The sequence below is a fragment of the Otolemur garnettii genome, unplaced genomic scaffold (genome assembly GCF_000181295.1).
Source record: "Otolemur garnettii isolate 467f Iridium unplaced genomic scaffold, OtoGar3 scaffold00032, whole genome shotgun sequence".
Classification (NCBI taxonomy): Eukaryota; Metazoa; Chordata; class Mammalia; order Primates; family Galagidae; genus Otolemur; species Otolemur garnettii.
Window position 1 is genome coordinate 3729685 of NW_003852427.1, and position 11953 is coordinate 3741637.

The window sequence follows — 11953 nt, forward strand, 5'->3', positions numbered from 1 at the left end:
TGGAGTTGCATATGTTAAACCAGCCTTGCACCCCTGGCATGAAGCCTACTTAATCATGATGTATAATTTTTTTAATGTGTAACTATAATATTTTGGCTAAGATTTTATAGAGTATTTTTGCATCAACATTCATTAGTGAAATTGGTCTGTAGTTCTCTTTTTTAGTTGGGTCCTTTCCTGGTTTTGGTATTAGGGTGCTGTTTACTTCATAGAATGTGTTTCTCTGTTTTCCGGTTATTTCATTTGTTCATTGTTTATTTACTAAACATTTATTGAATGCTCACTGTGTCCTAAACACTCTGTGGATACTAACCAATGTTTATGGCTTCTGGGGCTACTGCCTCTGACTGTTCTTGGGTCACCCTTTGCATGGGGCATAGTGTATTCTCTCTCATCACCCCTGTCAAGCACCACCAATATGAGGCTGTTTTGTGCCAGACTTTTCCTAAGCTTTTGACAGAACTAGTAATAGATAAGCATTGGAGAGAAAGAATTTAGCATATGAATACAAGCATAAAACAAGAAGTAATGGATAATTAAATATTAAACATCTTATGGTTCATGGGGCATCTGTTTGGAGAATTCTTCACTTTGTCCAAGGGCCCACCTGCTGCTATCTTTTGGAACTGTCTCTTCCTTTTCCTGTCTCTCAGTATTTCTAATTATTCCTCAGCCTTTCCAGTTCCTTTTGGAAAGTAAGATTTTACTCCTTTTCCCTAGCCCCAGATTTGGAAACTATAACCTCCTGTTATTTTATAATGAAAAGTAATTTAGCTATCTCTGTCTCTTTCTTACTCATACAAATCACGCAGGTCAGGAGTTAATTTGCCTAGTCAAGTCATGGAGCTATTTTACTTCCTTCCCCCCAAAAGAGTACTCCCCTTATTTCCAGAGCAACAAGTTTTAAAATATTTATTTTCTTCCTTACCACATTTGGATTTTGATGAGATCAAATCTCTCCCAAATAAAGGAAGCAAAGAGGAGATAATTCTGACTATAATAATACTTTTTCTGTAACTTAATAAAATGATCTTAAGATTAATTTGGGCTGAAAAATTAAGACCAAAGAACAACAAGACAAATCTTAAATAGAAAAAAGTAAAAGGACTATCTCTACCAAGGATTTAACTTAAATGCTTATTTTTCTAGGGGAAGAATAAACAAATGGAAAAATAAAACATAAAGTCCAAAAACAAATCTAAGAATACAAAAATATTTAGAGTATAATAAACAAAAAATACCAAAAGAAAATATAAGCAAATATTTATATAATCTTGGACTAAGGGAAGGGTCTTTCTGCCATGATGAAAAAGGGAAAGCTCTTTAAAAATAAGAAAAATGAAATTCCAGCATGTTCTATGGCATGAATAAACCTTAAAAACATTATGCTGAGTAAAAGACCCAGACACAAAAGCTTACATATTTTTGTGATTCTGTTTATATAATATGTCCAGAAGAGGACAATCCTTAGAGACAGACAATAGATTAGTAGCTGGCAGGGTCTTGGGGTAGGGAGAAATGGGGAGTGACTGATAATAAACATAAGAATTTCTTTTCAGAGTCATAAATATATTCTGGAATTAGGTGGTAGTGATGGTTGGACGACTTTTGAATATACTACCAGCTGCTGAATTGTACACATTAAAGACTAAATTTTTATGTATAAATTATGTCTCAATAAAAAATTAAGATAAACCAATTCCACTTGGGATGTCATGAGAAAAACCAGCATGCCAATAGATAATGGTTAATGAATATGAATTAAAATTTTTTTAAAGACAAATGACAAATATGAAAAATGCAAATTAAATCAGTAGGATAGAATGTTACCTATTTGCTTAGCAAAGATGAGAAGAAATCATAAATTTCCCTCACTGGGAAGTTTTTAGTCTAATGGTTATTCTAATATGCTGGTATTGATGGAGAGGAAGTTGACAATATGTACATTTCTTAAGTCTTAAGTTGTGTCCTTGTGTTTCCATTTCTAGGAATTTACCTTAAAGAAATATTATTTGCTATTTAAAATAAATTAGTAACATAATAGTATAATAACAACACAAGAAAATGTTTCAGAGAAATTAAAATGTATAATACATAAAATAAAACATCAATATAAGTGCACACTCAGGAGGCTAAAGAGAGACTCCAAATGTGAGCAACAATCACTTTTATGTATTTTCTTGTTTACTCTCAGGTATATTTTCTGTTTACCTATATTTTTCAAATATTTCACACTGGAAACATCCTTCCAATTAGAAAATCATAGAAAAGTTATTTGAAAGCATATAATTTCAAGCTCTCTAGTTTGGTTTGTTGTTTTTGTTTGTGAGCACTTTAGCAGAAATGAGATTAGAAAAGAATTTTTTTATTCTCTTTTTAAGACTAGAGATTCGGGAGAGATTCATGAAAAGGCTACACAAGTTCTGGCGCCGTTTTCTCACTTGCCAGCTGCCCATGAGAGTTTCCTTCGAGGGGGGGTGTATAGTTTCAGGATTTGATCAGTTGATGTGTTGGTAATTTGGTAACACAGACCATTGTAAATTAAACTGTTGTATATCCAGTCTAAGATTTTTCCTCTTAACAGACAGAAATTTTAGGCTTTGCAACCAGGAGCACCTAGAATGGAGTTCTTTCTGATTATTAAATTATGTTCCTCACATGTAACAATTTTCTCCTCCCAATTTCCTAGACAGAATCATGAATAAACTGGAGGATCAGCAGGACCAGATGATACCATGAAGAGAAGTTTACAGGCCCTCTATTGCCAACTGTTAAGTAAGTTAATACTACATTTCCTTTTTCCTAAAATATTCTAAAGTTAATTGTTTGCCAAGTCAAAAACTTACACACTTTAAGAGGAAGACCAGGGTTGGGTCAGAGAGGGAGGCCAGTGAATTTTCCTTCTGCTTCATCTAGGTAAAATATCAAGCATTAAATCTTTTTAATGCCTTGGACATCAGTTGTAACACAGACTCCATTATAATAATTCTAAGTTGACATGTTAACTATAGTTAATTTGAGAATGAAATGACGTGGCTGCCCTCAGTTTTGTGGTCTTCTAGCATAACCCTGTATAGTAGTGATTTTTAACTGGTATGCTGTGAAAATTGTTAAAGAACATCAATTAAATTAGTTTTGAAAGAAGTTCAAGGCGCAGTAAGTATATTCTCTTTTTAGTCTTGTTTTTCTTTTTTTTGATCAACATAATTTAAGTGCACCGTGAAAGCGTAACTATAGGCTCAAGTGTGCCATGAGATTAAAAAAAAAAAAAGTTGAAAAACACTGCTCTATAGGTGTCTCATTGGGGATAAGTGGTAGGTTGTGTTTTCTGGTTTTTCACATAGAACCTGTTATATCCAGTGACTGTCAGCCTTTGGCTTGGAATGTTAAGTATACCTGCACGTGTTCTCAGATAAGGCGTGGTGAAAACTTGACTTCTTGGGGTAGCATAAAGAGTGTTCCATTATAACTTTATGCATGTTGCTCTTGCATTTGGGGGATTTTGCCACAAAGTACCAGTTGCCTTTTAGTGACTATATATCCTTTGAGATTAGAATTGCTACTGGAGGAAGGTAAAAGGCCATAACAATTGGTGAGTTTGATGTTCTGATTGACCCAGTGAGGACAACAGGCATTACCCACTCCAGGTCTAACCAAAGCCATTGTGTTAGAAAATTAGGAATTCATTGTCTGGTCCTGTGCTGAGGTGAATGAAGTACCTATCTTTCCTACACTGAGTGGCTCCTTGTTAACTTTCGCTGAGAAAATAAAATGAATAAAATACAAAGAGATTGAGATGCAAATCACTAGTCAGTCAGCCCTTAAAATTTAGTAATTCAGTTTATGTTGCTCTCACAGTGCAAAGCACTTTATCTAAAGACAGCATTCTGGCTGGGTGTTTTAATTGACTCATTTATTCTGCTGAATTCTAATCCCTGAAACACATATCACGGCAGCCTGTTTCAGCCTGGTGGAAAGTCGCCAAGAGTTATGGGGGTGCTCGCATGTTCTTTCTCCATGTGTTCTATGGGACTGTGGGTTTGGTGCTTTTTTAAAAAATAAAGAAAAAAAGATAAATTTTTTTGTTAGAGAAAAAGCTTTCCAGATTGAAGACGTAATGCCATCAAGGAGGGATTAACTCTGCCTTGATGGGAGAGGAGACATTTAAAAGATAAATAGGATTTTATATACACACATGGGTACACAGCCCTGAGAAGTGCAAATACTGAGAGTACATAGTTTCCTGCTGGTTGGGAGACAGGTAGTGGCCCTTACCAAACTACCCACATTATTGGCATGCATGCACCTCTAATAACTCATATATGTCATTGTTTAGCCATTTATTCAGTTATGCCTATATGTACATTGTCCACAAACAAAATGTTTTTGCCATATCAAAAATGGATATGAGAACTAAAGAGTCAACACAAACTTACAATGTTATTTTATGTAACTCACAAACTGATATATTTTAATTAGAAAAAAAGAACATGATTGAGTGTTCTGGTTATTCATGGTTACATAAAAAACCTACTCCAGGGTAGCGCCTGTGGCTCAAGGACAGGGCGCCAGCCCTGTATGCCAGAGGTGGTGGGTTCAAGCCCAGCCCTGGCCAAAAACGGCAAAAAAAAAAAAAAAAAAAAAAGCCCTACTCCAATTTTTGTGCCTTAAAGCAAAAACAGTCATTTATTTTGTTCGTGAATCTGCACTTTGAACAGGGCTTGGCAGAGTCTCTGCTGCATATCATTTGGGACCTGAGCTGGAATAACTCCAATAGCAGGATCTGGCCAAGCATGTCTCTCTCCCTGAAGCCTTCTCACACGTTCAGTTTGGACTTTATGCACAGCCTTGTGGCCTCAAGGTGGTCAGACTTCTTACGTGGCAGCTCACCACCGTGATGCTGGGGCAAACTTATAAAGCTATTGTGAATTAAATTTTGAGGTCTCAATAATACTTAAGCCACATTGTACTATTAATGCGACAAAAATCGCTGGGGCCTGAAGAGCAGGAAGTGATGAAACCTAAGGAGCTTGGAGTAGCAGCTAAGTAACTTGTGTCTTCTTTGTCATGAACAGCACTCCAAGCCAGCTCAAGAAAAGCAGGCCACTAGAACTGCAATCTTTGTCATTTATTCTATTGAAAAGAAAAAACAGCCTCTTTCTGGATCACCGTGTCACAATCACCAGTCACTAGGGCTCGTATGTGCCCAGTGGGGGCTGAGTGATATAGTCTTTAGCAAGAGGGCAACTGAGGTTTTAATTTTTTACTTCTATTACAACCAACTGTCTCTGCCTTGGTTTTTATTTCTTGAGCTCTACTCCACAGTGCCGTATTGTTTCATCCTACCAGCTTTAGCCCTTTCAGAACATTTAATACATTTTCTATGATACCTTAGAACAACTGAGAGCCTGAAGATAGTGGTGATAGCGAGAATACTGTCATTCATTTTTCTTGTTGAACCCTAAGTAATCCATTAGCTGTGAAGCTAGCATTAAGAATACCTGAATTTTTGAAATAGTAAACCAGTTCAAATTTTAGTCTTACCCCTTTTTAAGTGGCTTGCTTTACATTACTTAATCTCCATGTGAAATGGGATGTGACCACCCCACTACCAAAGGTGGATTGAGTGAGATAACATGGCAAGTAGAAAACCTACAAAGGATGCCAGTTCCCTTATTGGCCTTCCTGTCTGGAAGAGTTGAGTGCAGCCTACCCTGGAGCTCTACCGTAACTAACATTTTATTTGTGTAGGACCTTCTGGTTTGCAAAGCATTTTCCCGTGATTTGACCCTCACGACTTTATTAAGGCAAATGAGGCATTAATTATATTGACCTCATTCTGCACAGGAGAGAATTGACATAATCAAGGCTGCCTTTCCAAAGCCACATCACAATTAAAAAAAAGTGGGGGGGGCATTTAATAATGGAAGGTAAGGCACATCATCACAACCCCCTAAGAACATGACACTGCTGGGGAGGCATGGGTCTGAGTAAGCAGGTGTGGTCTTTACCTAGGTGCTGTACACTGGGAAATCACTGTGTTACTTCATTATTAACACTAACACGTCATTATGATCTTATTAGAATATCAGAGTTGTTTGATTTAAGAAGTGATTATGTTTAGCAACTTAAATGTTTGCTGCACCCCCAGGCATTTGAATTTCTTAAATCATGCTCTGTATTATTTCTAGATCTTTCTTCCTCACTCACATACCCTTTGCATACTCTGATCTGTGTTGACCACACAAAGTAACCCTTTGCTTAACTGTCTATAGGTCCCTATCTTAGGAGGAGGAGGAGGAAGAGAATGCCAGGTGTGGATTTAGGCTCCTAGCCTGTAGAAAATAGACGGGAAACTATACCCCCTTTTCTGCTGTCTTAACCAGGGCATGGAAAGCGGGTCTCGGGCTCAGATTTGATTCATGCACACATGCACACATGCACATACCATGTCCCTATTACTTGCCTCTCAAGACTCTCCCCGGAGTAACAAGAAGCTGTTTGGGAGTAGAGTTCATTTCCTCTTGGAACCTATTTTTGGATGGGGTGATCTGCCTCATGTGTGATCTCTGAAGCTAAGCAGGACCCTTGAAAATACTTTAAAGTGAGAAAATTATCTTCAGTGCCTTTTTAACTCTAACTAGCTCTTCTTGCCCACAAGCTACCAAGTGACTTTATTCTTTTCTCCAGCTATGTCTTAGACTTAGAATATCCATACAGTAATATATTCCACAAAGGACCAACATTTTTCCTGTCTTTTCCCTTCCATGCTTATCCTAGACCCAATGTCTCCCACTGTGCTCCCTCCCCAGGCCAGTTGTCTGTGATCTGAAGTTCTCAGATGTTCCTTTAAGATAGAAAGTAATCTGACTAAAGTAATTAATACCAATTGTGCTCATTGGTTAGTGTTAAGGAGTTCTTCCCTCCTTAACTCTTACGGGTATTTGCATTTTTAAAGAGATTAGTTTTACTATTTTTGTTTTTGTGAGACAGAATCTCACTTTGTCACCCTTGGTAGAGTGCTGTGGCATCATAGCTCACAGAAACCTCAAACTCTTAGTCTCCCAAGTAGCTGGGACTACAGGTACCTACCACAATGCCCAGCTATTTTTAGAGACAGGGTCACACTCTTGCTCAGGCTGGTCTTGAATTCCTGAGCTCAAGCAATCTGTCCGCCTTGGCCTCCCAGAGTGCTAGGTTAGGCATGAGCCACTGTGCCCAGCCCTAGATTTACTATCTTAATGCAAACCCAATTTTGTTATCATTTTAAACAGCGTTGAATACAGTAGTATAAAAAAGTAAGCTCCCCAGAGCCTGCCCATTTGCCTGGATCTCTCTGTGCCATGGGTCTGGAATCTTCCCATCCTTTCTCTTCATGACATATTCCTTTTTGGCCAGCTGACACCAGAGATGGTCTTCCTGTACCTTTGTATCCACTCACATTTTCCAACCCCAAATACCTGAAGTCATCCTTGGCTTGCGGTCTGCCTCCCCACCCCCACCCCAATGCATTTAGATACTAGGTTCCCATTGACTCTAATATAGGAATCCATACATGTCTGCATCGCCAATGTCTCCTCTTTAGAGAAGGGCTTCCTGTGTTCCATGTCTTCCTGGACCAGTGTAGTAGTCTCCCTGCTGACTTGTCTCATCCTCACATTACTGCAGAATCAGCTACTGATAACCTTAAATGGTTTTGCATTACCAAAAGCAGCAGTACTCACAGTGTGGTCCAAGAATCCCTCTGAGACCTTTCAAGGAATCTGTGAGGGCCTTTTTTCCCAGCATCTTCATTTAAAAAAAAAATTTTTTTTTATTAAATCATAACTGTATACATTCATGCATTTATGTGGTACAATGTGCTATTTTTTCATAAATTTGGAATGCTTATATCAAACTGGTTAACATAGCCTGCACTTCACTTACTTAATTATTGTGTTAAGACATTTATACTCTACTCTTAATAGATTTGACATGTGCCCTTGCAATATACATCATAGGTGAGGTCCCACCAATTACCCTCCCTCCATCTACTCTCTCCCCTTCCCCTCTTCTTCCCTCCTTCATCCTGGACTATAGTTGTGTTTTATCTTTGAAGAAAAAGTATCCAATGAACTCAGTACTATTATAACTCCAATATGTAATCACCCACACTTTCATATGAAAGATAAAACCAACATCTTCATAAAGCCAGATTTTTTTTTTCATGTGCTATACTCCAACCAAAACAACATATCTCAACGGGTGGAATGCAGAAACTGATATGAGAGCCAGCTGTCTTTTATAAGCCAGACATTAAAGAGATTTATAAAAATATAAAAGAATCCAACCCCTATCACTAATTTTTGGTATTATAAAGCATAGTTACTTTGCATTAAAAAATGTTATTTGCTGAAAAGTAAGAAAATTTTTGCTGGAAGTTGGAAGAGGATTCTTAATGCACAGAAGCAAAAGGTTCTACAAACCTTTCATTTGTGATAATGTGGAAATTAAAATTGTACCTGAGGAATTTGATGAACCAGCTAAGGAGATCTTCATGTGGCTTTACAGATGTTTTGTTTTATTTTGTTTTGTTTTTCTGCCTACAATAAAATGCAAGAGAAAAGAAAAAAATGTTATTTGCTAACATGTAATGAGTTTTGTTTTTAACGAACCAGTATGTTTTGTTTCTTTAACTTTTAATGCCATAAATATAATATCAGTAGTAGATATAACCCAGCAGTTCTCAACCCGTGGGTTGGGACCCCTTGTGGGGGGTTAAACGACCTTTTCACAGGGGTCGCCTAAGACCATCCTGCATATCAGATATTTACATTACAATTCATAACAGTAGCAAAATTACAGTTACAAAGTAGCAACGAAAATAATTTTATGGTTGGGGGTCACCACAACATGAGGAGCTATATTAAAGGATCACAGCATTAGGAAGGTTGAGAACCACTGATAGGACCCATATAAACACAGGTTCTTTGATGGGTCCTTAATATATTTTAAGAGTACAAAGGGGCCAAAATGTTTGAGAACTGTGGACCTAGAAGAGAAATCCTCACTTCCATAGGATAGCATTCAAGCTGTTGATGGTCTAGTCCCAGACCACCTCTCCAGCCTCATCTCTTACTTCTTCTCCCTCTCATGTCTCTGTCTCTCTCTCTCTCTCTCTCACACACACACACAGCTCCACCACAGTGTGCACCAGCCTTCACAACTGACGCTCCATCTCCCACAAGACGTTCCGCTGTGGACGTGCATGCGCTTGCTGTCTTGTCTTCAGACTTCACAGGCATGGCTATTCCATTTCATCAGCCAGTTGAATCTAGAGCCTAAATCATAATGGGACTTGTAAATGCCTATTATGTTTCAAATTTGCCATTAATTGTAAGTTACACTTCCATGCACCACTAAGAAAGAAACAATTTTGCTTGAACTATCACATACCATTAATTAATTACATTTTACAATGTCAAAACACATTGTATGGATAAAATACAGAATTATTAGTTTGGATTGCAGCTCACTAGGTAATGAAATCCTTGAGTCTCTGCCACTGAATTCTCCTTTAAGATCAAGTCTTAGCAAACTCATCTGTATTTCCAGCTCCCAGACCAAGTGGGCCCCACAGAACAAAGGCATTTTCATTTGGAAGCTGGAGAGAGATCAGAGGAGCTGGGCCATCACTAACGGAATTGGCTGGTGTATTTTATCTTCATGGTTTATTTCTCCTGACAAGTGAGAGGAGATTTTCCCTGAGATTGAGGAGGGAGAGTTAATATAAATTATAACTGACATGGTATTTAGGCCCAAACAAACGTTGACTCCAGAAATGTGTGCCCTTTTAGCTGTTACAGGCAATCATATGGCTACTGCCATTCTGTATGCATGCGGGGCGTGCTGTAGCGTGCAGAGATGAAGGAAACGCCATCACTCTTTACGGCATCTTCATTTCCTTCTCCTCCTTCCCCAGTGAAGTTGTTTCTCCTTACTTTTTATACTGCCTGGGCATAACCTCCATAGGAGTCATAGTGTGGCAGCCATGGTTAAGGCTGTGGGTTCTGGATTAGGACTGCTTAAGTTCAATCCTGGTTTACCACAAATTAGTCTCTAAATTCTTTCACCCTTTTCTGTACAAAACTTACCAATTTGAGCAGGTCCCCACTGCTAAACAGCTGTTGGGCCATTTGCCAGCCCTCCCTGCCTTGTGAATTCATCACCCCTGGGGCTACCCATTAGTGAGCATGGTCCATGTAGTAGCAAACCCAGCTCATCAGCCTGCGGTTCTCTCATGCTACCTCCAGTGGCTGTAATAATGTTAACAGTAATGAGTGGTTTTCAAGACACGCGTTTCAAGGCTCTTACAATTCAGTATTTCAGACTGGATTAATTCGACTGGCTTTGTCAGTGTTTCTCAAACTAGGCTGTACACAAGACCCATCTGGGGAGCATTTTAATAAATCCCTTTGCCCAGACCCCACCCTGGGTCCATTAAGTCAGAATCTCTGGGCGTGGAGCCTGGGCATCAGATGATTCTAACATTCAGCCAGGACTGAGAATCACTGGCTTAGAGCTGTGGTTTTTAAACTATAGCAAACAATAGAATCACCTAGAGGGCTTATTTAAACACTGACCACAAGTTTCTGATTCATTCGTTCTGGGAAGGGGCCAAGAATTTATGTTTCTAATTTTCCAATGATGCTGAAGCTTTGGTCCATAGACTACACTTTGAGAATCACTTCTACAGACGCATGAAGGGCAGCTATCCTGGAGCAGGAAACGCTCACAGCTCCCTGCATCACATAGGCTGTGTGATAAAGTGGGTCTTGGAATAAAACCAGGATCAGTTAGGAATGAGAAGGGAGGGAAGGTGCCAGGGACGGAGCCAAAAGAATCTCTTGCTTGTGTTGTGGGGCTATTAACTGTTAGGCCTTGAAGTTTCACGTTACTCCCCCGGGTATTCTAGAAGTCAGTTCTTGTTGTTTTAAGAATGAGAAGAGGAAGAGGAATGGGCTGGCTAGGGTTGTAGACCAAAAGGAAAGCAAGAACTTGATGTCTGAGACTACTTCTTTCTTACTTTGTGCTGGGTAATTCTTTCACAGATCAAATTTTTGAGGTTAGATTTTTTTTCATTATGAAAAGATTTGTAAATGTGCTCTAGGGAGAGTAATCTTGTTAGTCCTATGGGATAAGTCATTCACAGAGAAAATCTGAGGAAGTAGCACTTTCAAATGTGATATTAATCTAGGAAAGTTAGGCATACTGGGTCCTTAAAGGTGTCATGTTGATTTAATTTCTTTTATATTTTAGACTATGATTTTAAATTTGCATAAGTCAACAATTCTCCTCTCCAGGTAAAACAAAACCTTAGTAAGACAGTCTCATTGTAAACAATACCAGTGAAGAATGAAGAATAAAATATTTTAAAGAAATTCAATGTTATAACTTTGAGTACTTTCCATTACACGATTGATTGGCAGGGGGATATAGGTGAGAGAAGTCATGCCTCTCACCTTAGGAGAGGTGTTGATTTATGCAAATTCAAATGTCAACTCATTAATGAGTAAATTCCCTTTTCTATATGAAAGTGCTGGTGGGAGTATACAATTTTGATGTAAAGCATGTACGTTGAGTTCTCACTTCCCCTCACTAGTTATGTGACTTTGCTCAGAGTAATTCCTCTCCCAGAGCTGGCTTATTCTCCTCAACTGCCACATACAGGTGATAAGTATGATATCTACCTGGAGGATTGTTGGAAGAGTTAAGCGGGAAGGGTATAAAAACATTTCATATGTTGTAATGTGCTTTCCAAACACGGGGTGTCACTTTATTACTGTCCTTAAACAACTTACGTCTTTTGTTCTACTATTGCATGATTGTTTAGCAAATCTTGTTTACAAACTGCAATGTGAAAGGTATCCTGTATTTCCTCACCCAGATTTCAATTCAGTAGAATTCTCGTTAA

The 11953-nt window shown here is 38.4% G+C and overlaps 1 protein-coding gene across 2 annotated transcripts in view; it reads left to right on the forward strand.

The window, feature by feature from the left end:
* The window catches only part of TMEM108 (transmembrane protein 108), a 312965-nt gene that overhangs the window by 162322 nt on the left and 138690 nt on the right, over positions 1–11953 (forward strand). The window contains exon 3 of one of the 2 annotated variants that reach the window (XM_003789399.1): positions 2694–2775. In XM_003789399.1, coding sequence (XP_003789447.1) covers positions 2736–2775 — 40 coding nt within the window. In that variant the 5' untranslated portion in view covers positions 2694–2735. Of the gene's footprint in view, positions 1–2689; positions 2776–11953 lie in introns of both variants that reach the window. The other variant, XM_012804930.1, reaches the window with a different exon arrangement.